Source organism: Canis lupus, chromosome 17, assembly GCF_011100685.1.
Source record: "Canis lupus familiaris isolate Mischka breed German Shepherd chromosome 17, alternate assembly UU_Cfam_GSD_1.0, whole genome shotgun sequence".
Taxonomy (NCBI): domain Eukaryota; kingdom Metazoa; phylum Chordata; class Mammalia; order Carnivora; family Canidae; genus Canis; species Canis lupus.
This window is the reverse complement of record NC_049238.1, coordinates 39,231,975-39,256,561: the sequence shown is the minus strand read 5'-3', so window position 1 is coordinate 39,256,561 and position 24,587 is coordinate 39,231,975. Positions and strand designations below refer to the sequence as shown.

At 40.7% G+C, this 24,587-nt stretch overlaps 2 protein-coding genes and 1 long non-coding RNA gene across 9 annotated transcripts in view; 1 reads left to right on the top strand and 2 right to left on the bottom strand.

Moving 5' to 3' along the window:
• IMMT (inner membrane mitochondrial protein) overlaps positions 1 to 5,424 on the bottom strand; it is a 37,173-nt gene extending 31,749 nt beyond the window's left edge. For all 7 annotated transcript variants that reach the window (XM_038561536.1, XM_038561537.1, XM_038561539.1 and 4 more), the window contains exon 1: positions 5,252 to 5,424. In XM_038561536.1, coding sequence (XP_038417464.1) covers positions 5,252 to 5,296 — 45 coding nt within the window. In that variant the 5' untranslated portion in view covers positions 5,297 to 5,424. The remainder of the gene's footprint in view (positions 1 to 5,251) is intronic.
• Positions 5,425 to 9,156: 3,732 nt separating this feature from the next.
• Positions 9,157 to 9,917, bottom strand: LOC119874756. The gene is made up of 2 exons (XR_005372464.1): positions 9,640 to 9,917; positions 9,157 to 9,412 (listed from the first exon to the last, which is right to left on the bottom strand). It is a non-coding gene; the product is annotated as an uncharacterized LOC119874756 (long non-coding RNA).
• On the top strand, positions 9,182 to 20,032 carry MRPL35 (mitochondrial ribosomal protein L35). The gene is made up of 4 exons (XM_038561550.1): positions 9,182 to 9,319; positions 15,549 to 15,729; positions 16,383 to 16,527; positions 19,691 to 20,032. Exons 1-4 carry the CDS (start codon positions 9,277 to 9,279, stop codon positions 19,877 to 19,879), a joined length of 558 nt encoding a protein of 185 aa, XP_038417478.1. The 5' UTR covers positions 9,182 to 9,276; the 3' UTR covers positions 19,880 to 20,032.
• Positions 20,033 to 24,587: the final 4,555 nt, after the last annotated feature.

Below are 24,587 nucleotides of genomic sequence, written 5' to 3'. Positions count from 1 at the left end.
AGTCATATCTAAGAAACCATTGCCAAATCTAAGTCGTCCCCTAGAGCTCTCTTTCTTATGCACCAAGCTAATCTCTTTGTTTATATAAACTAAACACCCTACTTTAACACACTTCTTCATTCTGGAATAGCTTTTAATTAATAATAACCTATCATGTAGAAAGAACTATACTGTTTCAAAGCAATTTGCCTTGACATAATTTTATAATCAATGTTGCAAGGTTAGGATTACTGCTTCTAACCTATAGAAACATGATTTTTGAAAACAAAAAAGAGGGTGCCTGGGTGGCTCAGTTGGTGAAGGGTCTACCTTCGGCTCACGTCATGGTCCTGGGATAGAGCCCCATGTCGGGCTACCTACTGGGCAAGGAGTCAGCTTATCCCTCTCTCTATACCTCTGTCCCTTCCCTCACTTGTGCTTTCTCTATCAAATATTTTTTAAATAAAAATAAAAACAAAAAATATAAAAATACAACACCCATGTTATGTTCTTGCACAAACCATCTATTCCTTAGCTCCAAACTAAGGTAAACATACAAAAAGAAACCAAATTCTAGGGGTGCCTGGGTGGCTAAGATGGTTAAGTGTCTGCCTTTGGCTCAGACCATGATCCCAGGGTCCTGAGACTGAGCCCCATATCAAGTTCCCGGGGGGGCTGCTTCTCTCTTTCCCTCTGCCTGCCACTCCCCCAGTTCTCTCTCTCTCTCTCTCTCTCTCTCTCTCTCTCTCTCTCTCTCTCGTCAAATAAATAAATAAAATCTTCAGGAAGCAAGCAAGCAAGCAAACTCTAGCATTACAACCTGGAAACAAGAGACTATAATAAATATCTCCTCACATGAACCCCATTCTGGAGGTTCCAGGTTTCCCCTATAGACTTTGCCAATGGCTATAACTGACCATGTTTTGGTGGGTTTTGTCACAAGGACTCCCCACACACAAACAAAAGACACCTAGAAGTTAACACCTACTTCTACATTTGAAACGCACATTAGCATGTGACAACTTTTTCAAAGGCTAGTTTAAAATATAAGAATCATGAATTAAAGGACACTTGGGTGGCTCAGTCAGTTAAGCGTCTGCCTTTGGCTAAGAGTCCTGGGATGAAGACGGGAGTCAGGCCCCCTGCTCAGTGGGGAGTCTGCACCTCCCCACCACTTATGTGTGCAAGTACACGCTCTCTCTCAAATAAATAAAATCTTCTTTAAAAAATAAAAGAAAATAAAAGAATTATGAATTAAGGTTAAAAATATATCACACAGGGCAGCCCGGGTGGCTCAGTGGTTTAGCGCCGCCTTTGACCCAGGGCGTGATCCTAGAGACCCAGGATCGAGTCCCACATCGGGCTCCCTGCATGGAGCCTGCTTCTCCCTCTGCCTGTGTCTCTGCCTCTCTCTCTCTCTCTCTCTCTCTGTCTCTCATGAATAAATAAATCTTTAAAAAAGAATATATATACATATATATGTTTATATATACACACACACAAAAAAAAAAAAATCCAGGAAGTTTGGCATTGAAGCAGTATTATCTCTCAAGAAAGACACAGATCTTAAAAAAAAAAAAAAAAAAAAGAAAGAAAGACACAGATCTCTATCTTAGAAAACGTACCCTTCAGTTACAACAAGCAAATGGCAAGTATTAAATATGGCAAAAGAAGGAACTTAATACTTTAGTTTTCCCTCCATACATGTATGAATATATATTACTCATATATTCCCACTTGCATGTCTTAAGTTACGATGTAAATATTCCAAAATGGCTTGAAAGCCACTGGCCTAAAAAGATGAAAATAAGGAATAATAAAAAATGATCTAACACCAATAAAAGCAAAGAGCAATGATATATTAAAGTACTTTCTACCATGTATACTTGGCAGACATTACTGCTGAGTAATGAGTAACAGTTTTTACAATCCTAATGAAAAAAAAAATTCCAGAAGACTCTAAAAGGGCAATAGTAAAGCAGGAAAACATCAAAGAAGATGAAGCTTGACAGAATGGAAAAGATTTTGACAAGTAGAATATTCTGGATAAAGTTGACAAAATCAAACAAGGAAAAGAAAATTTGACTAGAAAGCTCAAAAGAATCTAAAGAACCATCTGCTGGGGATGAAAGTTCTGAGAATTGATATAATCCCAAGTAACAGTATATAAAGAGATGGGGCAACAATGAGATTATCACATACATCAGAATGGCCAAAGTCCCTAAGACTGACAACACCAAACGCTGATGAGGATGTAGGACAACAAGAACTCCCATTCATCACTGCTAGCAATGCAAAAGGTACAGCCACTCTGAAAGACAGTTTGACACTTTTTTTTACAAAAACTAAACATATAATACAGCAATCATGCACCTCAGTATTTACCCAAGAGCTGAAAACATGTTCACACAAAACCCTACACATGAAATATTTAGACCAGCTTCACTCACAACTGCTAAAACTTGGAAGCAACAAAGACATCCTTCAGTAGGTGAATGGGTAAATTGTGGTACATCCAGACAATGGAATATTAGTCAATGCTTAAAGAAAAGAAAAAAAAGAAGGCTGTCAAGCCATGAAGAGACATGGAAGAAAGTTAAATGCACATTATGAAGCGACTGAAGCCAATGTGAGAAGGCTACACGCTGTATGATTCCATCTATATGACGTTTTGGAAAGGCAAAACTAAAGAGTTAATAAAAAGATCAGTGGTTGCGAGGAGAGGAAAGAAAGTGATGAGTAAGTGGAGAATAGAGGATTTTTAAGGCAGTGAAAATACTCTGTAAGATACCAGTAACGACTGACATATGTCATCATACATTTGTCCAAACCCAGACAATGTACAACACCAAAAGTGAGCCCCAATGTAAACTATGGGCTTTGGGTGATTATGATATGCCCATGTAAGTTAATCAACTGTAATAAATGCACCACTCTGGTGGGGGATGTTGATAATGGTGGAAGGTAAGCAAGCATGTGTGGGGGCAGAACATCTCTACCTTCCCCTCAATTTTGCTGCAAAGCTAAAACTGCTCTTTAAAAAGTCTTAGTTAGGGGATCCCTGGGTGGCTCAGCGGTTTAGCGCCTGCCCTCAGCCCAGGGCCTGATCCTGGAGTCCCGGAACCGAGTCCCACATTGGGCTCCCTGCATGGAGCCTGCTTCTCCCTCTGCCTAGGTCTCTGCCCCTCTCTCTCTCTCTGTCTCTCATGAATAAATAAATAAAATCTTCAAAATATAAAAAATAAAAAGTCTTAATTAAAAAGAGAGAGATGGGAAGAGAGGTCAGACCTTGGGGATATATTTCGAGGTACAAGTAGCAGATTCAATAAAGGAAAAAGGAGAAAGATAAAGAGCCCCTAGATACTACATAAGAAAAGCCAGAAAGCAAAAACAGCTTCACAAAGCAACAATATCAAATGCTACAAAATGAGAAGAAACCAATGAATTTTTACAAGATCGCAATTTCGAGACCCTAAGAAAATGCGGATGCAAGCTAGAAAAGGGTTCATATTTTAGTGTGAAGCTTTAATGTTTTCTTCTAACTTCCTAATTGGAATCCCAATAAGTAGAAAGCGTTTTCATCAAGACAAGGAAGGAAAAAGTAGAAAAATTTTAGATTTTATGGCAGACAAGGAGATTGGTGACAGCCATGACATAATCTGAGGGCAGAACAAGAGTGTTCCATGAAAGGAGAGCTCTGAAGACAAACCAAGAGTTCTGCACTCAAAGAGTTCTAGTCCCACTTGGGTACTACATTAGGAGGGATTCTAAGATGGCCCACACAATTTCCACCCTGTTAAGCCCATGATTAGGGTTGCAAGACAAAAGGGATTTTGCAGGTGTGTAACTCATCAGGTGACTCTGAGTTAATCAAAAGGGAGGTTTTCCAGGTGGGCCAGGCTAATCTTAAAGCCTTTTACATGCTGATCTAGAGATCAAAAACAGGAAAGTTAAGAGAGACTTCTGAAGTCAAAGAGATAAGCTCCTGGTAGCCTACAAGAAAGCAAACATCCATGTCACTGAGCAACACACTTGGAGCAAACTCTAAGAGAGTTAGGTGACAGCAGGAAAGAAAACAGGGACTTCGGTTCCTCAGGTGCAAGGGACTGAATTCTGCCAAAATGAACTTGGAAGAGGACTCTGAGGTCCAGATGAGCACCACAGCAGTCAATGCCTCAACTGCAACCTTGTGCGGCACCGAACAAAGAATCCAGACCATTCATAACCAGAAAGTCTAAGAATAAATGGGTGCGGTTTTAAGCTGCTAAGTGTGTGACACCTGTTATGCATCAAAAAAGAACTAATACAGACCCTACTTGCCTACAAAAGCTGCTTCTATCCTGGCAACAAGTAGGGAGACAAGCAAACTTGAAGGAAAAAAAAAAAAAGCCTGACATGATTTCTCACTCACTCTGACTAGAGATTTTGTTCAATTGCTGCTTGGTGTGCAATACATCTTCCAACATATCAATAATTCTGAAAACTGTGAACAATAGAAATAGAAGTTTATTTCCAACTTTAGAAAAGTACTTTGACAAGCGTGCAGATGTAAGTCACTGGGTGTCTAGGCTTCCTGGATGTCTGCCAAAGTTGTCCCAGCACCTGGAGAAATACATCCCCAAGCTAACCTCAGAAATGAGCACAAGGTCATGACTCCTGTTCTTCCTCAGTACCCAGAGTTTTTACTTCATAAACTACAATCTCTCATTTTTTGTCTAGAGTAAGAATACCTCAGAGGCTCTCTAAGCTGCAAAAAAGAAGGTCCTTCCCGAGTAATTACAACCTTGACCCCTAAAATGTGGACTCTAACAGTCCCAACACCTCCTTATTAAAGATGCAACAAGCCAAGGCTATAGGCGTTTCCTGCTGGGAACTGTAGTTCTCCCCGCGACCTTCAACCACTGGCTGCGCGAAACCTATCACGAGCCCAACCGGCAACCCGAGCGCCAGAGCCACTATTGGTCCCTGCCTGGGGCAGCGCGCCGCTGATTGGACGACGCGTCCCCGAAGCCGCGCTGACGGTCCTGCGCCCGCCTCCCCACCACCTTCTCTCCACACCCCATCCCGCTTACAGCAATAACCCTCAAATCATCCCAGTCGGGCGAACCCCCTAATCAACTGCTTCACGGGTCGGCCCAGGACTCCCGCGATGAGGGCGGCCGCGAAACACGCCTCTCTCCCGGGGCCTAGTCAGAGCGAAAGCCTCTCCCATTTTCCGTTGGTTGGCCGGAGTCCGCCTCACCACGCGCTCTCCCAGCGCCCCCGCGCTCACCTGGGCGGCGGCGGTCACACCCGATAACTGACAGGCCCGCAGCATTTCGGCCGGGCTTGGGCACGGCTGGCGTACGAGGGAGCTGCCGCGGAGGCGTTAGTAAGGGAGAGCGTGCGTACGTCCCTGCGTCCGTGCCGCCTCTCCGCGCCGGTCCTACCGGAAGGGCAACAAACGCCGCTGCGCACGCGCAGCCCCCTTTCTCGACCCCGCCCAGGCCGCCCGGAGAGGCGCCCCCCCCCCGCACCGACCCCGGGCGGAAAAGGCTATTTCTCCTTCCGGGTCGCCTTCGGAGTTCTGGTCTGTATCCGCCAGAAGGGGTTAGTAGGTGAACCCGGAGGGTGAGAGGAAGCGCGAAACTCGGGCTTTGATCAGTGCGGATAGAAGATGTTATTCGTCGAAGAATTCAAGGAAAAAAACATCCCGGCCGCATTTGTCAGCTGGGTATTTCGTAGAAAGCAGACGGTTTGGCGAAAGTTACGTAAACAATGGTGTTTTGGTTTGCGTGTTTGTTTGCTTTGACAGCCTTTCTTCAGGGAGTCATCCTGATTATGGGAGATTGGGAGGACGAACACTGGAGAGACCTTTGTGCGGAACGCGTTGTTCGCGCATCTAATAAATGGCAGAGCAGGGATAGAAACCCACATCCTTCGGGTTCCACCGCTTCTACTCCTAGATTTAAGCCACACTTATTTTCCCACTACGTTTTCCTTTTACAAAGATAATTTTGATGGAATGCGTCGGAAGTTAAGGAGATCAGTGTAGAAAAACTCTTCAGAGTATTCCACGGAGTCTGTAACCAAGATTTAGTATGTTAAATATTGAACACAGTATTCAATACTGTTATTACTAATAATGATCGTACCATCACAATATCAAAAGAAACTGAATAACGTGTATATCCGTTGCATTTGCTAAGTGCTTTTAGGTCTTAACTAGGCTATTTATCACAGCATGGTGTTCCTAGAGTTACGGTGTTTTACAATATGGTGGTATCACAGTATGATACTAATCCCACTTGTAAAATGGAGAAAGGAATTTGAAAATTACCTAAAATCAAATACTTATGTCCGTATATATTCATTGCTTTTCAGGGTGCTTTAAAAATTACGTTACGCTCTCTAATTTCATATCCCCATCACCTAACAGCCCCCAAAGCAGTCTCCCGTTTTTAAAAGTAGTTTTAGCATTAAATTGCAGTCTCCCCAACCCCTCCCACCCACCCCCCGTCCCTGCCCACTGCTGTTCTGTTATACGGGGTGATGCCAGTGTAATGAGTTTTCTAATATCTTGGCCATAAACCTCTCAATATCAAATAAGCAATTTAAATCTACCCTAACCGGGATCCCTGGGTGGCGCAGCGGTTTAGCGCCTGCCTTTGGCCCAGGGCGCGATCCTGGAGACCCGGGATCGAATCCCACGTCGGGCTCCCGGTGCATGGAGCCTGCTTCTCCCTCTGCCTGTGTCTCTGCCTCTCTCTCTGTGACTATCATAAATTAAAAAAAAAAAAAAATCTACCCTAACCGTGTGTGGCCCAGCCACATCCTGGGCCTGAACATCGTTACCAACTTCAGCTTCCAAATCTCAAGCTCCAAAATTAATTTTTGTTGTTTCCTCATCTCCCATTTAACCAAATCCTTAATCTTCATCCTCCACGTGCAATTTATGGATTTTTTTTTTTGCTTTGAAGTGGACTCCCCCAAAGTAACATACAAATTTAAATCATTCCTCTGTTCAAAAATGTGCAAGGACTTCCATTATCAATTCAAAGAGTATTTGTGAAATGTCTCAGTACTTTTTCAATACATGAGAATATGTTTAAGGCTCAATTTAGCCATCTTAGGTGGGAGATTAAGAAAGCAATGATAGTAGTCAAAGCTCATCACCCACTTACATACCCTAAAACCCAGAAGAATTAAAGGATATGACTCTCCTCAGTTGGTTCTCAGAATGTGAACGGGGACCACTGGGGAGTCTGAGACCTTTTCAGAAGATCCATAAAAATCAAAACTACCTTCATAATATTAAGATATTATTAGCTGTTTTCACTCATTTCTCATAATTTTACAGTAGAATTTTTCCAGAAGCTAGGTGACAAGTGAAATTAACAACAGACAATGCATAAGCAAATTTCAGAATCCAGCTACTAAACCATACTTTAAAGAGATTTGCCGGGATCCCTGGGTGGCACAGCGGTTTGGCGCCTGCCTTTGGCCCAGGGCACGATCCTGGAGACCCAGGATCAAATCCCACGTCGGGCTCCTGGTGCATGGAGCCTGCTTCTCCCTCTGCCTGCGTCTCTGCCTCTCTCTCTCTCCTCTCTGTGCATTCTCATAAATAAATAAATAAAATCTTTAAAAAAAAAATAAAGAGATTTGCAGAAAAAGTTAGGAAATGATACTGTTCTCAGTATTTTTTTGGGGGGGGAGAGTTACTTTTCATGAGTGTATTTTTGTTATGAAAATCATAGTTTTTTACTAAGTATGGTAGGCAGAATAATTATTCCTGAACATAGCATATTTTCCTAATCCCTGTAACCTATAAATGTTACCTTACATGACAAAAGAACCTTGCAGATGTGATTAAGACTCTTGCAACGAGGAGATGATCCTGGATTATCTGCATAGGGCCAATGTAATGACAAGGGTCCATTTGAGTAGAAGATGAGGACAGGAGAGGCAGAGTCAGAAAAGGATATGTGACAATGGAAGCAGAAGTCAGAGGAATGTGATTACTGACTCTGAAGATTGAAAGAGGCATAAGCCAAGGAATACAGGCAGCCTCTAGAAGCTAGACAAGGCAAGGAAACAAGTTCTTCTCTACAGCTTCCAGAAGGAACAGAGACCTGGATATTTTGATTTAGCCTTGTGAAACTCATTTTAGATTTATGACCTACAGAACTGTAAGATAATTTGTGTTGTGTTAAGCCACTAGGTTTGGGGTACTTTGTTACAGGAGCAATTGGAAATATAATTAAAAGCTCTTTGGAGTCCTCAGATTTTAAGTATGTAAAGAGGTACTAAGACCAAAAGGTTTGAGAATCACTGCTATATAAAATCCTGTATCTTTCTGTCCTGGCTCCCTGTCTTCTCATCTTAGCTCTTCCTGTTCTTATTGCCAAGAATGACTTTGCTCTTGTTAAAATCCATCCCATTCTTTAAGACTTGTGTTACATTCTCTTCCCTCATCATCTCAATCAGAATGCCTTCTCTCCTTAACTTCGAACTGCTCCTGTGAATCATCTGTCTTGTATTTATGTTCTGCACTTGTCTCATTAAAGGTGAACTCCTTGAGACCAGTGTTGATCCTTATTCATTTCAATCAGTATATGGTGTCATTTATTGTATATGCATGGAATCTTAACCAACAAGGATAGGTTAGAGATTTGTTTTCTGTTTGAGTGAACATTGGAAAAATGTATGATCACTAATTATCAATAAAATAAGGAACATAAGAATTGTTTAGGAAGGATTGAGATGCTGTTCTACCAAATGACAGTCAGTGTTAATGATTAGAAGAAACTATGTGTGTGTGATATCCTTAGGACATGTACATTCATTTAATTATGATTGGCATTCAATTTTTAAAAAATTTTAATAATATTGCTATGTCCCATTCATGCAGCCTAACATCTAGCAGCTTTGAAAGGAATATGTTATTTTTTGAAAGTTAATAAAATGAGCAAAATGAAATTGTGTAACATTTATTTATTTATTTATTTATTTATTTATTTATTTATTTATTTATTTTGAAATTGTGTACTTTAGATGTCAAATGCTCACTGAAAATTTAAGAGCCTACCCAATGCCAGACACAGTACATAGGTACTTGTTCTTCATAGGCGGTGAAGAACTGCTTGGCATATAGAAGACATTCAATAAAACTTGCCTTAACCGTTACTTTTTTCGTTTTTGTTTTTTTTTTTTTTCCTTCTTTTTTTCTTAGACTCCACCCATACCTTTTCCTTAACTTCCTTTCGCGCTGGAGTTTTAGATCCCAATGCGGCTGCCGTAGGGCGGGGTGGCAAGATGGCGGCCCCTGTCTTTGCTCGTGCCGTGAAGGCCGCCTCAGGTCAGTAGAAAGCTGCGCGCTGGATTTAGCCCCTCACAGAAGGCGGGACTGGTGTAGGATGGAGTAGGCGTTTAGCGTGAGCGTGGAGGTTAACTGGGGAATAAAGGCCAGAGGATTGTAATGAATTTTCTACAGGGCTGCCCGTGTTCGGCCGGTCGCATCGGACATCGCGGACGCTCGTGGACCCTCGCGGACCTACGTGTGTCCCCAGGTTTCCGCTTCCTTAGTGGCTCCTGGTCCTTCTGCCTTAGCCAGAAAGAGGGCCCGACGGACTGGGGCGGAGGGGGGTGAGTGAAGGAGACAGAAAAGTCCGTGCTAACCTTCTGATTGAGAGGCTAGGAGTCGCCACTCATGACCTTTGGCCTTGAAGTAATTTCTCAGTCTCAGGTTCTGCAGCTCTACAGCGAGGACGATACCGTGTACCTGAGAAGTAACCGAGCTCGAGCGTGTAGAGCGCTCTGCGTAGTGCCTGGCACACAGCAAGCGGGCGTGTAGGAGATTCACACGAGGTGCGGGAAACGGGCGATTGTTTGGCCTCTCAGCCCCCGGCACAGGGGCAGTCGGTCCGGAGGATTTCTTTCTTAACTAACGGAGTGAAGGCGATTAAATTGTAGGAGTTTTTGCAAAAATATTATTTAAGTATGATAAGATTGTCAGTAAATCACTTAAAGGCAAAATAAATTAGGATAAAATCCTGTGGAAGAAGAATAGAAATAAAGGAAAACACTACAATGTAAAAATTTCCACCTGTTACAGAAGAGTATGTTTACGTGGGGTATTTTTAAATTGTGAAAATAACATTTAAAGAAAAATGTATGTGACATACACAAGTGGCTTAACAAATAATTCTAAAGCAAACACCCAAGGCAGGACACAGAACACTACCAGGAACCTCTTCTCCATCTCTGTGCTTCTCCTCATCAAAATTCCCTCTTTCTGCTAATTGTAAATAGTAGCCTCATTTGATTGTTAACCTTGCCTTTTTTTTTTTCCTGTTAATAGTTTTAACATCTATATATACATCTCTAAGTTTAGTTTTGTTTAGTTTTAGTTTTAGTATTGTTTAGTTTTTCCTGTTTTTGTACTTTACATGAATGGAATCATACAGTATGTACTCTTGTGTCTTTTAATTTGTGAAATTTGTTCATTTTGGGTGTAGCTGTAGTGGTTTCTTGTTCCTATATAATAGTCTCTTGTTCGACCACCCTACAATTCTCCATTTTACGAACGCTGGGCATTTCAGTGTTTTCAGTTTGGGGTGATTAGAGATCCAAAGCTGATTTTCCTTGTGTCCAGGTACATGAGTGCAAACGTTTCTCTATCGTGTGCGTGTGTGTGTGTGTGTGTACACTTATAAAACGGGGTGTGGAATTGCTGAATCAGAATATATGTATATTCAACATTGCCTGATACTGTGAAAGTGATGTGCTTCTTTAAAGTCACCCCAAGCTCACCTGCCTGGCTCAGACGGTTAAGCATCAGACTAGATTTCAGCTCAGGTCATGATCTCAGGGTTGTAGGATTGAGCCCCGAGTGGGGCTCCAAGTTCAGTGAGAAGAATGCTTGAGATTCTCTCCTTCTCCCTTCTCTAAGATAATAAATAAATCTTAAAAAAAAAAAAAAATAGGGCGCCTGTGTGGCCTATTTGGTTAAGCAGCCAATTCTTGATTTTAGCTCAGATCATGATCTCAGGATCATGGGATTGAGCCCCTCGTGGAGCTCTGCATTCTCTGGCTCCCTCTGCCCCACCCCCAACTTGTGCAGTCCTCTTTCCAAATAAATAAATAAATAAACCTTAAAAAAAAAAAAATAAAGTCACCCCAGCACTGCATGTGCCACATCCTCACCAACAATTGGTATTGCTAGACAAGCAAATTTTTGTCAATCTTGTGGGTATTTAGTGATGTCTCATTGTGGTTTAACTAGCATTCCCCTGCTTAGTAATGATCTTGAATACTTTTACATGTATATTGGCTACATATGAATTTTATGAAATATCTACTTAAATATTTTGCCCATTCTATTGAGTTGTCTTATTGATCCATAGTAGTTCTTTTTTTATTTTTAAGATTTTATTTATTTATTCATGAGAGACATTGAAAGAGAGGCAGAGACACAGGCAGAGGGAGAAGCAGGCTCCATGTAGGGAGCCCGATGTGGGACTCAATCCCAGAACCCCGGGATCACGCTCTGAGCCAAAAGCAGACGCTCAACCACTGAGCCACATAGGCATCCCCATACTAGTTCTTTATGTATTCTGAATATGTATCTTTTCTCACCTAAGTGTGTTTCCCGTATCTTTTCCCATTCTGGCCAGCCCTTTTAGTTTATTTAAAGTATCTTTTGATGAAAAGAAGTTCTTATCTTCAGTGACTTGAATTTATTTTCCTTGTGTTTTTTAGATAGATGATGTGGGTGGGTATCGACTCACTATGATATTTAGATTTCATTGAAAGATTTCATTAAAAGTGATTTGACAGCTTATTTTTAAATGTCAGTATTCTAAATATTCTGGAAATTATATCCTTTATAACAACTTAAACTATTTAAAATTTTAGATGTTTCTTAAAATTTTGTGAAAGGGTACATAAATTTTCAGAATTCTTTTCAAAAGTTATAGGGTCAAAAAATCTTGAAGACCACGACTTTAGACAGTCATACTCACTTCACTCCCCACTCTCCATTGTTTTGATTCCTGCCACACAGAGCTATTTGTAAGTCCCCAAACCTACCACACTGTTTTTTGACTCTTCACCGGTACACTCCCTGTTCCCTCTGCCTTTTCTTATTCCTTCAGAACTCTGGTTTTGTGTCACCTTCTTTGTTAAAGTGTCTGTGTTCTCCATATAAGAATGTGTTTAGTAAAAAAAAAAAAAAAAAAAAAAAATGTGTTTAGAGAAAGCCAGTGTGTATTAAAATGCTCAAATTTAAAAAAAATAATAATAAATAAATTAATTAATTAATTAAAATGTTCAAACAGGGCAGAAAACTGGAGGAACAGTTAATTACTGCCATTGATTTGTGTGCTACCCTTTTGTTAACACATTCTGTTAGACTGTATTCAGTTTTTACAAGCTAAATCATGGTGTTGGTCCACCCAATGGTATGATGGATAAGGCCCCCCAAGTAATTTTCCCAGGAACTGCTATCAAGCAAGGTTCACCCTTCCTTAATTTTTTTCTAATTTCAATGTATTTATCACAGATTTTGTCTTGTTAATTTTGATCCATTTTACTAAGATCACTTTGAGTCCTGATAGTCTTGGGACTTTGCTTTTACGCAGATTTGACGAACATATTTTATGCAGCTTTAGGGCCTCCATAAAAATTGAAGAAAATATAGTCAATTAGGGATATAGGAAAAGATGTTCATCAGAACAGCAATCAGCTAATTTGGAGATAGTTTCTAGTCAGCTTGGAATTTACCTAACTGTAATCTAGCCCACATTTATTTCTTTAGAATATAAAAAAACCTTTTCACATGCCCTTCTAAAATCAGGATACACTGTGTCTAGACATTCTCATGATTTCCCAGGTTAGTGACTACATCACAAAATGAAATGAGGGATGCTTGGGTGGCTCAGCGGTTGAGCATCTGCCTTTGGCTCAGGGCTTGATCCCAGGACCTTGGATCAAGTCCCACATCGGGCTCCTTGCAGGGAGCCTTCTCCCTATGCCTATGTCTCTGCCTCTCTCTCTCTCATGAATAAATAAATAAAATCTTTTTTAAAAAAATGAAGTTCTGGGATCCCTGGGTGGCGCAGCGGTTTGGCGCCTGCCTTTGGCCCAGGGCGCGATCCTGGAGACCCGGGATCGAATCCCACATCGGGCTCCCGGTGCATGGAGCCTGCTTCTCCCTCTGTCTGTGTCTCTGCACCTCTCTCTCTCTCTCTGTGACTATCATAAATGAATAAAAATTAAAAAAAAAAAATTTTAAAAAAATGAAGTTCTTTTTAAGGAACAGTTCACTTCTAGTTCACAATGTAGTTTTGTTTTTTCTGTGCACTTTCTGTTTATCCATTCTAACCTTTTTTTTCTTACGAATGTGTCTGTAATTTACCCATTTATATGATCTAGACTCTTACCTGCTCACTTTCTTCAGAGGTGGTTTCTAAGAATTTCTGAGAGGTTTTGTTTTGTTTTGTTTTGTTTTGTTTTGTTTTGTTTTGTTTTGTTTTAACCAAGACACCCAAGTTCTGATGACCTGTGGAAATTGGGACCTTTTCTTGTCTGCAGTCCTCCTCTTCAATTCACTTAATATTTCAAAGATTACCTCTTAGCTTGTAGTCATGCCTGCAAATATTTACAGTTCTTTGAAATGTAAGTCATTATACCTGGAGACTTGAATGCCTTGCACTGAGTAGAGAATTTCACTTCTAAGTTCCCAGAGGGGCTCTCTCAGTCTCCTGAATCGTGGATTTCAGTTAACTCATTAATGTTTATGCTACCCTTTTTAGTTTGAAAATTGCTATCTTAGATGGAAAACAGAATAGCAAAATAATGAGTTTTAAGTATTCAGTCCTTCTCCTGCCATCTGTTAATATTATACCATTTTTGCTAAGCATTTTTCTGCTTATTATCTGCTATTATCATTCATTAGATCTCTCTGTGCCAAGTGCTCTTCCTAGCACTTTTCATGTTTTATCTCATTTAATTACCTCCCCATGACTAACCTTTTTTTTTTTTTTAAAGATTTTATTTATTTATTCATGAGAGACACAGAGAAAGAGAGAGAGGCAGAGACCAAGGCAGAGGGAGAAGCAGGCTCCATGCAGGGAGCCCCACGTGGGACTCGATCCCGGGTCTCCAGGATCACACCCTGGGCTGAAGGCAGGCGCTAAACTGCTGAGCCACCTGGGCTGCCCCCCCATGACTAACCTTACTTAAATTTGGGAACCTGGGGCGTAGAAGGGTTAAGTAACTTGCCCTTGGTCACAAAGCTAGTTAGTAGTAGAGCTAGAATATGAATACAAATCATCTGACTCGGGATCCCTGGGTGGCGCAGCGGTTTGGCGCCTGCCTTTGGCCCAGGGCGCGATCCTGGAGATCCGGGATCAAATCCCACGTCAGGCTCCCGGTGCATGGAGCCTGCTTCTCCCTCTGCCTGCGTCTCTGCCTCTCTCTCTCTCACTGTGTGCCTATCATGAATAAAAAAAAAAAAAATTAAAAAAAAAAAAAAAAACAAATCATCTGACTCAAACACCAGCACTCCAGTTCCACACTATACTGCCTCTCATTTGTTAGGTAAAATCAGTGTAGTGGACAAAAAGGCAGTGAGTGGTTCTAAGTCCTGGCTGAATAGCAGTTTGGGGAACTTTATTTTTTAATCAACTGTTGAGGTATACTTTACAGACCATAAAATTACCAGTTTTGTGAACACAATTTGATGATTTTTAATATATTTAATAGGATGTGCAACCATCACCACAATCCAGTTTTGGGGGCATTTCCATCATCCTATGGAGCTTTTCCAGTGTACACATTCATAAGTCCCACATTAGACTCAGAATCTGAGTGGAGTCAGTGCCCTGTGAGTGATTCTGCTTTGTAGCCCTGGACTCTTACTTTGGCAACGGTGTGAAGAATAGGTAAGGAGGACTACATTCACTCCATGCATCTAGCCTCCCCAACCCCTACCCCATGAAGTGCCTTCTGATCTGCACCCAGGCATAGCCATACTGTCAGGCAAGCAGCGCTCAGCCTCTGGCAGGTCCAGTCCCCGCATGAGTCATGTTTCAGCCCCCTTGCCTTTGTGTATGTTCATCCTACCTGGACTCTCTATCTCCTCCTCTTGTGGCCTATTCATTTTCTAGAGGAGCGCTCAAGCACTTCTTTTGTTTTCTTTATGACTCCTTTTGCCACTCTGTTGCCTCTCCAGGGAATGGCCAGGCTTTCTCATCTCTGCCTCACCATTGCACTGTATGCTAGGGAGCCCTGTCTCATCGGAGTATAAGATCTGGCAGGTGGGACGTCATGTTAGAAACATTTTTGCCCTCTGTTGCTGAACACAGAACTAGGACATATCAGAGTAGATTGTGGTGATGGTTGTACAACTCTGTAAATTTATTAAAAACCACTGAATTACACAAATGGGTAAATTTGTGGTATGTAAGTCTTACCTTAGTAAAGTTGAATCTGATGCTTACCTTGTTTTGATACATTAATTTAAATATCTGGATGTATCTTTTTGGAGTATCGTATTAAACAAGTATGCTTCTCTCTCTTTATAGGAGTCTTACGGCCCCTGGTGTCTTCAGCCTATCAAAACTATGTCAAGAATGCCTGTCTTAGTTCTGCACAGTCCACCCGACATTTTAGTTCTCTTCAGACACCAATTGTTTCCTCTGCTCCCAGACTTAGCACATGTGTTGGAAACCTGACATGTGGGCATACTGCAGCAATCCTCAGCAGGTGGAGTATGTCTCAGTAAACGTTATGCTTAGACAAAAATTGTAAAACATTCATGTCTGCAAAGACATTTCAAAGCAGATGGTACTCTTTGCCTACCTGCAGTTTATTTTGTAGCCTTTGGCTGCTGGAGTGGGGAGAACATGATTGATAGCCATATACCTACGTGGCAGCAGCTGGGACTACTGAACAGAGCACACCTCCAGTGTTCTAGATGTAATTTCCTAGATGGAATCTGTCAGCCAAAGCAGAGGGTGAATGAGATGCTCAGCATGCAAGGTTGGCATTCATTTAGTCAACAAATATTCAGCTAAGGACCCCTGGGTACCCAGTTCTCAGCAGAAAGGATACTAAGATAAACTGAAGTCCTCAATGAAGACTTTATAATCTAGCAGGCAGATAAGAAGTCAGGTGACTAAAATATATGGGATAAATTCTCTCATAGGGATTGAGGGGGTAGTTGATGGAAGACTTACAAGCTGGCAATAGATGCTATTCTTATTTATGCTTCATGCCATGGATCATTTGAAGTAACAGTGTCTATTAAAGTCAGCTTTATCCAGTGAAACTCCTTTGCTCATTTTTAAGTATAGAAATGGATGTTATCCTTTAATGAGTCTTATTGATAAGTTATAATTTTTAAAAATATATTTTAGAGTGGCCCCCTTGCTTTCAAATGTCCTGAAGTTACCAGTGAGAACTGTAACATACTTCAGTTCAAGGAAAGGGAAGAGAAAAACTGTGAAAGCTGTCATCTATAGGTTTCTTCGACTTCACTCTGGCCTTTGGCTAAGGAGGAAGGTGAGTCTTCACACTGTTATTTGATTGAAAAGGAGTGGGAGCACATGAAAATAAAGCAGAATTCAGTGAGCCTATTCATTGACATATCTTCCTCCCATTTACCAGTAACTTTTATAGTGCTGTGCTTAAGTACCAGCTTGGCAGGCATCCCTTAATGTAAATGAATCCATGTGAGGAAAACATATTTACGCATTCATAATGGTAAAAGTCTTCACTGTAGGATGGGTTCATCTCAGGTCTTCCACATGTCTGGTGTATCTAGTGATCACCAGAAGCTCTATGACAGCCCCCAGGTGTAATAGCCTGTGGAGAGACCGTCTTTAAGCCTAGAGTGTTAGAGCGGCAGAGTCGCCTCCAGCAGGGACTTCGTGGTGTGGCTCAGATTGGGGGCTAAAGAGCTTTTCCGCCTCCTTTGGATTAGATTCTCTAGGGCTTGGTCTTTTTTTTTTTTTTTTTAATATACATTTTTTAAGATTTGTTTATTTATTCATGAGAGACACACACAGAGAGAGAGGCAGAGACACAGGCAATGGGAGAAGCAGGCTCCAAGCAAGGAGCCCGATGTGGGACTCGATCCTGGGTCTTCAGGACCATGCCCTGGGCCAAAGGCAGGCACTCAACCGCTGAGCCACCCAGGCGTCCCATGGTTTGGTCTTTTTGGCAGAACATTAACCCCACATACACTTTTTTAACTATGTTTTTCTCTCTGGCAGTGTGTATGATTGAGGTTCATAGCAGATGGAACCCTAATGCCTACTCTGACCTGGGACCACTGCCTCTCAGGGGGCCTCTGACAAATTATTCCTATTCTGTCCTCTCCCACAGCATGTCAGGAGCGTGCATGTGGGCTTTTTCACTAGTGTCTTTATTCTCAGAAGCAGAGTAGCTGATAATTAGAAATATTCTGAAGACTAGAGTTTTGCAAAACCACCTTTGAGTTTTGATAAGTATTCAAATTTTAATTCCCTTTCACTACTCAGAAGTTAACAATTCTTTAAAGATCAAAATTTGTTTCCCCCTAAAAATAAAATACTTAATTGGTAGGATTTTCACTAGGTGAAAGGTTGAAAGGATTGTCTCCTATCTTTTAAAAAATCCTAAGTTTAAGGTAAATGGGTTAATTGAACTCTCGGCTCATTTCCCCTTCAGAACAATACTGTGGTAGTTCATTTGTTACATTAATAAATAGAAGCTCATGTAATCCCTAAGTAGCTGAACTCCGTCATTCACGTAATAGTTTTAAGTTTTGTGAATTTTGGACCATTGGACAATTTCCTCCCCTTTGTTGTCATACTGATTACTTCCAGGTCTTCATCTGGCCCTAGATAAAATAAGCTAGGTGGATTTTTGTTTTGTTTTGTTTTTTGCCTTCCTTCTACATCCCTTTTATTGGGCCCTGTTAACCCTCCTGTTAATATAAAAGACCTGATCAAATTTTCTAATCATAATACCTAGTCCCCATTCAGGGCCCCAAAAAGTATTCTATGTGTGGAATGCCCTTCTTCATCAAAATGTAATATTAAGAGGAAAACAAAAAAGCTGAGTGGGTTAATTTATATTAATGTATAAAAACTGAAAATACTTTCTGCAGCAGTAGAAAGTAAATGAATTCATGTGAGGAAAACATATTTACGCATTTCCCTTCCATTTCTGAACCTAGAGAGTATCTAAAAAGCTTGAAGCATTTTCACAGTAGTTGCATTCCATAAAGTAATGATCAGAGGATACTAGTGGTAATCGGCAGAAGAGCAAATTAGCTGTAAGTCAGAGATCCACAGTAACCCAGCTCGGCTTACAGATTAGAAAATTATTACACAAATAGAGGGATTTGGGTTTGAATCTTTTATTTTTTAAGACTTTAATTTATTCATGAGAGACACAGAGAGAGAGAGAGAGAGAGAGAGAGAGAGAGAGAGGCAGAGACACAGGCAGAGGGAGAAGCAGGCTCCCCTGCAGGAAGCCTGATGCAAGACTCCATCCTGGGACTCCAGGACCATGCCCTAGGCCTAAGGCAGGTGTTAAACCACTGAGCCACCCAGGGATCCCCAAATCTTTTGAATTAAATTGTAAGCAATGAGTAGAAAAAAATATAATCCTTGGCATTTTAAAACCAGAACTCTTAAATAATGTTTCCTTATTTCTGAGTTTAACTGTACTGTAGAAGTTGCTGGTCACAGTGATGACACCAAGACATGTCGGAAACCCATTAGTGTAGTGCCCTAGGGACCCCTTGGCTTGAAAGGGTGAAGGGCTCTTAGCAATAGCTTAAGTTCTAATCTCTTCTCCCCTGTAACTTTCTGTGTGGTTTTAGCCACATATTAACCTGGGTGGCACCTAAGGTCTCTTCTAGTCTAAACAGACTATGATTGTAGATTTTGTATTCAATTTAATTTTTCTTTAAAAATTTTTTTCTAATTCAAAAATTCTTCAAAATTAATAATGCTTGGATAGTGTATATGGTAGTTCTGGGTCAAACATACGAGTTAACCATTCCTTCACCACTCCCAATAGTAGTTTGACTGTATTCATTTGTTATTCCTTAGAAAAGTACTTACTACAGAAATTGGTCTTAGTGTGAAAGGAAGAAACCAAACAATATACTTGAGAACTGTGTTTTGTCAGCTTTTGTAATACTTAGTCCCCTAAATGAGCACAGATGTTATCAACTAGCCAGTAATGCCCTTGTTCATCCTCCACATTGGAAAATAGTAGAATAGTGGTTAAGAACTCTTATTAGTTCTGTGACCTCAGTCTGCTAGGAAAACTTCTCTAATCAGTGGTTGTTTCTCTTTAATCTGCAAAATAAGAATAATAGTTTGTTGTTAAAGATTGTTGAAGAGGAAAAAAAAATTGTTGAAGAGATAGATAATAAGGTATGCATATAAAGTTAGTGATTATATTTATATATCATTCTGTACTTTGCCTACCACAGTCATTTAGCTTTATTTTCTGTTGTTTTAATCTTTTTTCAAAGTATTAAATTTTAATACTTTTTCAAATTGCACACCCCTCACTGAGAATTACATCTTTCTGAAAAATGTACCAGCCCCAATGAAAGTCTCATCTTTGTTCCCATTGGGCCTATAAGCCGTAAACAGTGAAGTTATCTGCTGTTTCCTATATAACACCATGTTTTGAATGTCTTTATAATATCATCTAACAGGCTGGTTACAAGAAAAAATTATGGAAAAAGACGACTGCAAGAAAAAGGCGCTTGAGAGAATTTGTGTTCTGCAATAAAACCCAGAGTAAGCTCTTAGATAAAATGACAACATCCTTCTGGAAGAGGCGAAACTGGTATGCTGACGATCCTTATCAGAAGTATCATGATCGGACAAACCTGAAAGTATAGATCAGAAGTTTTATGACTTCCCAGTTATTGAATATGCATCTTTATGTATATGATGTGTTTGCAAAATGGAATAAATACAAAACTTGAAGTTGTGCCAATTGGTATGGAAACACAGAGCTCCAACATTAAACTTACTAAAGTTTCAACATTTAATGTATTAAACATTTTCAAATTTGTTCAGGGAAATAACAATTTAAAATTGTTGATTATTTTAAACAAATGGTAATGGTTTAACTGTTTCCAATTAGGCTTATTTTGTTGCAAGGAATTTCAGGTTAAGGCAGGCATAAGAAGACTGTAAAGCTAACAAGTGAGCTCCAGCAGTGTGACATTATTATTATTACTACTATTATTTTAAAGATTTTATTTATTTATTCATGAGAGACAGGGAGAGAGAGAGGCAGAGACATAGGCAGAGGGAGAAGCAGGCTCTATGCAGGGAGCCTGATGCAGGACTCGATCTGGGTTTCCAGGACCACGACCTAAGCCAAAGGCAGACACTCAACCACTGAGCCACCCGGGCGTCCCTGACATTATTTTAAGTATGCATGCCTGGAAACTCAGGAGCCACCTCACCAACCGCACTCCCCACCCACATCTTAACCCCCAGGCCTCAGAAAGAATAGAAATTATGGGGCATTCTCGAATCTAAGGCACCTCTTAGGGCCTCAGCAGCGGACGATGGTAGACTTAGGCTTGGGGTCTGCCTTTGTATGTGACTCAATTTCTGCCCCCATAATAACTCTGGCTTGTACCTCTCTTAGGTTGTTTTCTGCATCCTAACCCTCAGCCCCTATCTCCAGTCTAACAGACTAACTGGGCCAGCTGTCTGAGCCAGGGTGGGCTCCTGACTTCTGAGCCAGGGTGGGTCAGTGACTTCTGAGGAGACCTGGTATAAAGAGACAGCTGGCTCACTTGGCTGTGTTAATAAGCAGGTTCACATGGAGCAAAAAATAGTTAGGTAGGCAGTTTCACTTAGAGGTGAGCATGGGGTGGCAACACAGGTCTAGTATTCTAGATTTATTGTGTTCATAACAGTTCTCAGTATATTGAGACAGGATTTTTATGGAGAGAAGAGTAAATGAAACAGCCTTTCAGTATGTCCTATTCATGAAACAGAAGAGGCTTTATAGGTGAAGACAAACATTAATTATCCAAGAGTTGAAACGCACTGTTTTTTTTTTTTTAAGATTTATTTATTTATTTATTTATTTATTTATTTATTTATTTATTTAAGAGAGTGTGCAAGAAGTGGGGAGGAACAGAGGGAGAGGGACAAGCAGACTCCATGCTGAGCACAGAACCTGATGTGGGGCTCCATCTCAACCCTGAGATCATGACCAGAGCTGAAATCAAGAGTCAGACACTTAACCCACTATGCCACCCAGGCACCCCAAGGCATTATTTTCTAAATGTTTGTTTACCCACCTGAGATTTCATATTTCTAATTGTGAGAATAAACATTTTCCAAAGACACATTGTAGAAACTAAGGCTAATCAGTCATTTTGAAAATGATGCAGGAGTTAAGCATTGTTCACTTGAAGACGGTTGGGTAAGAGGCATTGAAGAAAATTCTGTTCGCAGTGTGGTTAAAGTCTAGGGTAGTAGTTCTCAGCTATCCCATCAGAGTCCTGTAGGAAGCATTTTCAAACAACAGCATTTTGCCTGGTTGAAAAACCATTACAGTCCTTAACCAAATTACAATGGGGTTACATCCCAGTAAACCTGTTGTAAATTGAAAATATCATTAAGTCGAAAATGCATTTAATACACCTAAGCTATCTAACATCATAGCTGAGCCTAGCCTACCTTAAATATGCTCAGAATGTTTACATTAGCTTACAGTTGGGCAAAATTAACACAAAGCCTGTTTTATCATAAAGTGTTGGCTATCGTGTTCATTGAATACTATACCAAAAGTGAAAACCAGAAAGGTTGTATGTGTGCAGAATGATTGTAAGTCTGTCAGTGGTTTACCCTTGTGATTACGTGGCTGACGGGGAGCCTCAGCTCGTTGCCACTGCCCAGCATCAGGAGACAGTACTCTACTGCATATTGCTAGCCCAGGAAAATATCAAAATTTAAAGTACAGTTTCTACCAATGTATGTCACTTTCACACCATTGTAAAGTCGGAAAACCTAAGTCAAACCATCCTGAGTTGAGGACTATCTGTATTAAATAGAATTATGCCTCATTTGCTACTTCAAACCCTTTAATAAAGTATTTGGTGATGATAAGATGAAGTTCTGTTGTTAATAGGATGAGTTAAAGATAACCAAATTGAAATTCTGTGGCAAGTCAGGCTAGGATCATTAGAGGATTTTCTTAGAGGAACCAGTGCAGTGCATGTTCCTTAAAAGGAAAAGAGGTGACCATAGAGGGTTCTAAAACTAGAAGGCCATCTGTATGTCTCTGTATGCGACCAATGAATAAACAACAGACATCGGATGTGAGATGAGGTAAGAGTGAAGTATTCATTTGCATTCTGTTTTGATTGGTTTTCATTTCCTCATAACTTCTGAGATGGCAGAAGCCAATCACTTACAAGGTTTCTACATCATTCTTAAAGATTTTTTAAATTAATTAATTCATTTATTTATTTATTTGAGAGAGCAAGTAGTGAGAGGAGCAAAGAAAGAGAGAGGGACAAACAGACTCCGTGCTGAGCACGGAGCCCATTGTGGGGCTCCATCTCATGACCCCGAGACCATGACCTGAGCTAAAACCAAGAGTCAGATGCTTAACCAATTGAGCCGCCACCCAGGTGCTCCCACATTTCTTACCTGCCTGGTCCCTGCCTCTCCTACCCATCCCCAGTGGAATGGAACTGGTGCGTGAAGTTGAGGAGGAAGCCACTTTCCACTGCCTCCCTGACTGGCAGTGCAAGTGCAAATATGGACAACAAAGATCTCTGTTACAGGGGCCTCAGAGCACCTTGGTTTCTCCTAGAAGCCAGGGGTAGGAGACGTAGACACAAGGACTGGCAACCAGGCCTCAGCATCCAGACATGGACTAAAGTGGAAGGGCTGACAGGAAATGATTTCGGAGAAAGGGAATTTTCATATATATAATTTTTGTCTTATGGGTAGCACGGCTTATCGACACTGATTTTATAGTTTGACAACCAAACATCGTTAAAGAGTCTACCTAAATTACATTGAAATTTATGTAAAAGTCTAATTTATTGAATATCAACCATGTCCCAGCATGAGGATGGATATATAAATATATATATAAAACGTATCCTCATATCAGCCTTGCAGGGGAGATACTATATTTTTGAGTTTATTTTTTAGTAATCTATATACTCAACATGGGGTTCAGACCCATGATCCTGAGATCAAGAGTCTCACTCTTCCAACTAAGCCTGTCAGATGCCCAGGAAGATACTATTTATCCCTGTTTTATATTTGAGGAAACTGCAGTTTATACAGGATTAAATAAATTACCCGAAATACAGCTAATAAGTCACAGAACCTAAGTCTAACATCCTGGAATCCTGTGCATTTCCCAGAGCCTTTCCACATGAAAATTAATATCTAAATCAATAAGTGACTATAATCTAGCACCATAATACTAAATAAACACTTTTTCATGACACTGTACCAAGTCAGCCTTTATTTATTTTTTTTTTTTTTTTATTTATTTATTTTTATTGGTGTTCAATTTACTAACATACAGAATAACACCCAGTGCCCGTCACCCATTCACTCCCACCCCCCGCCCTCCTCCCCTTCTACCACCCCTAGTTCGTTTCCCAGAGTTAGCAGTCTTTACGTTCTGTCTCCCTTTCTGATATTTCCCACACATTTCTTCTCCCTTCCCTTATTTTCCCTTTCACTATTATTTATATTCCCCAAATGAATGAGAACATATAATGTTTGTCCTTCTCCGACTGACTTACTTCACTCAGCATAATACCCTCCAGTTCCATCCACGTTGAAGCAAATGGTGGGTATTTGTCATTTCTAATAGCTGAGTAATATTCCATTGTATACATAAACCACATCTTCTTGATCCATTCATCTTTCGTTGGACACCGAGGCTCCTTCCACAGTTTGGCTATCGTGGCCATTGCTGCTAGAAACATCGGGGTGCAGGTGTCCCGGCGTTTCATTGCATTTGTATCTTTGGGGTAAATCCCCAACAGTGCAATTGCTGGGTCGTAGGGCAGGTCTATTTTTAACTGTTTGAGGAACCTCCACACAGTTTTCCAGAGTGGCTGCACCAGTTCACAGTCCCACCAACAGTGTAAGAGGGTTCCCTTTTCTCCGCATCCTCTCCAACATTTGTTGTTTCCTGCCTTGTTAATTTTCCCCATTCTCACTGGTGTGAGGTGGTATCTCATTGTAGTTTTGATTTGTATTTCCCTGATGGCAAGTGATGCAGAGCATTTTCTCATATGCATGTTGGCCATGTCTATGTCTTCCTCTGTGAGATTTCTCTTCATGTCTTTTGCCCATTTCATGATTGGATTGTTTGTTTCTTTGGTGTTGAGTTTAATAAGTTCTTTATAGATCTTGGAAACTAGCCCTTTATCTGATATGTCATTTGCAAATATCTTCTCCCATTCTGTAGGTTGTCTTTGAGTTTTGTTGACTGTATCCTTTGCTGTGCAAAAGCTTCTTATCTTGATGAAGGCAGGATACAAAATCAATGCCCAGAAGTCAGTGGCATTTCTATACACTAACAATGAGACTGAAGAA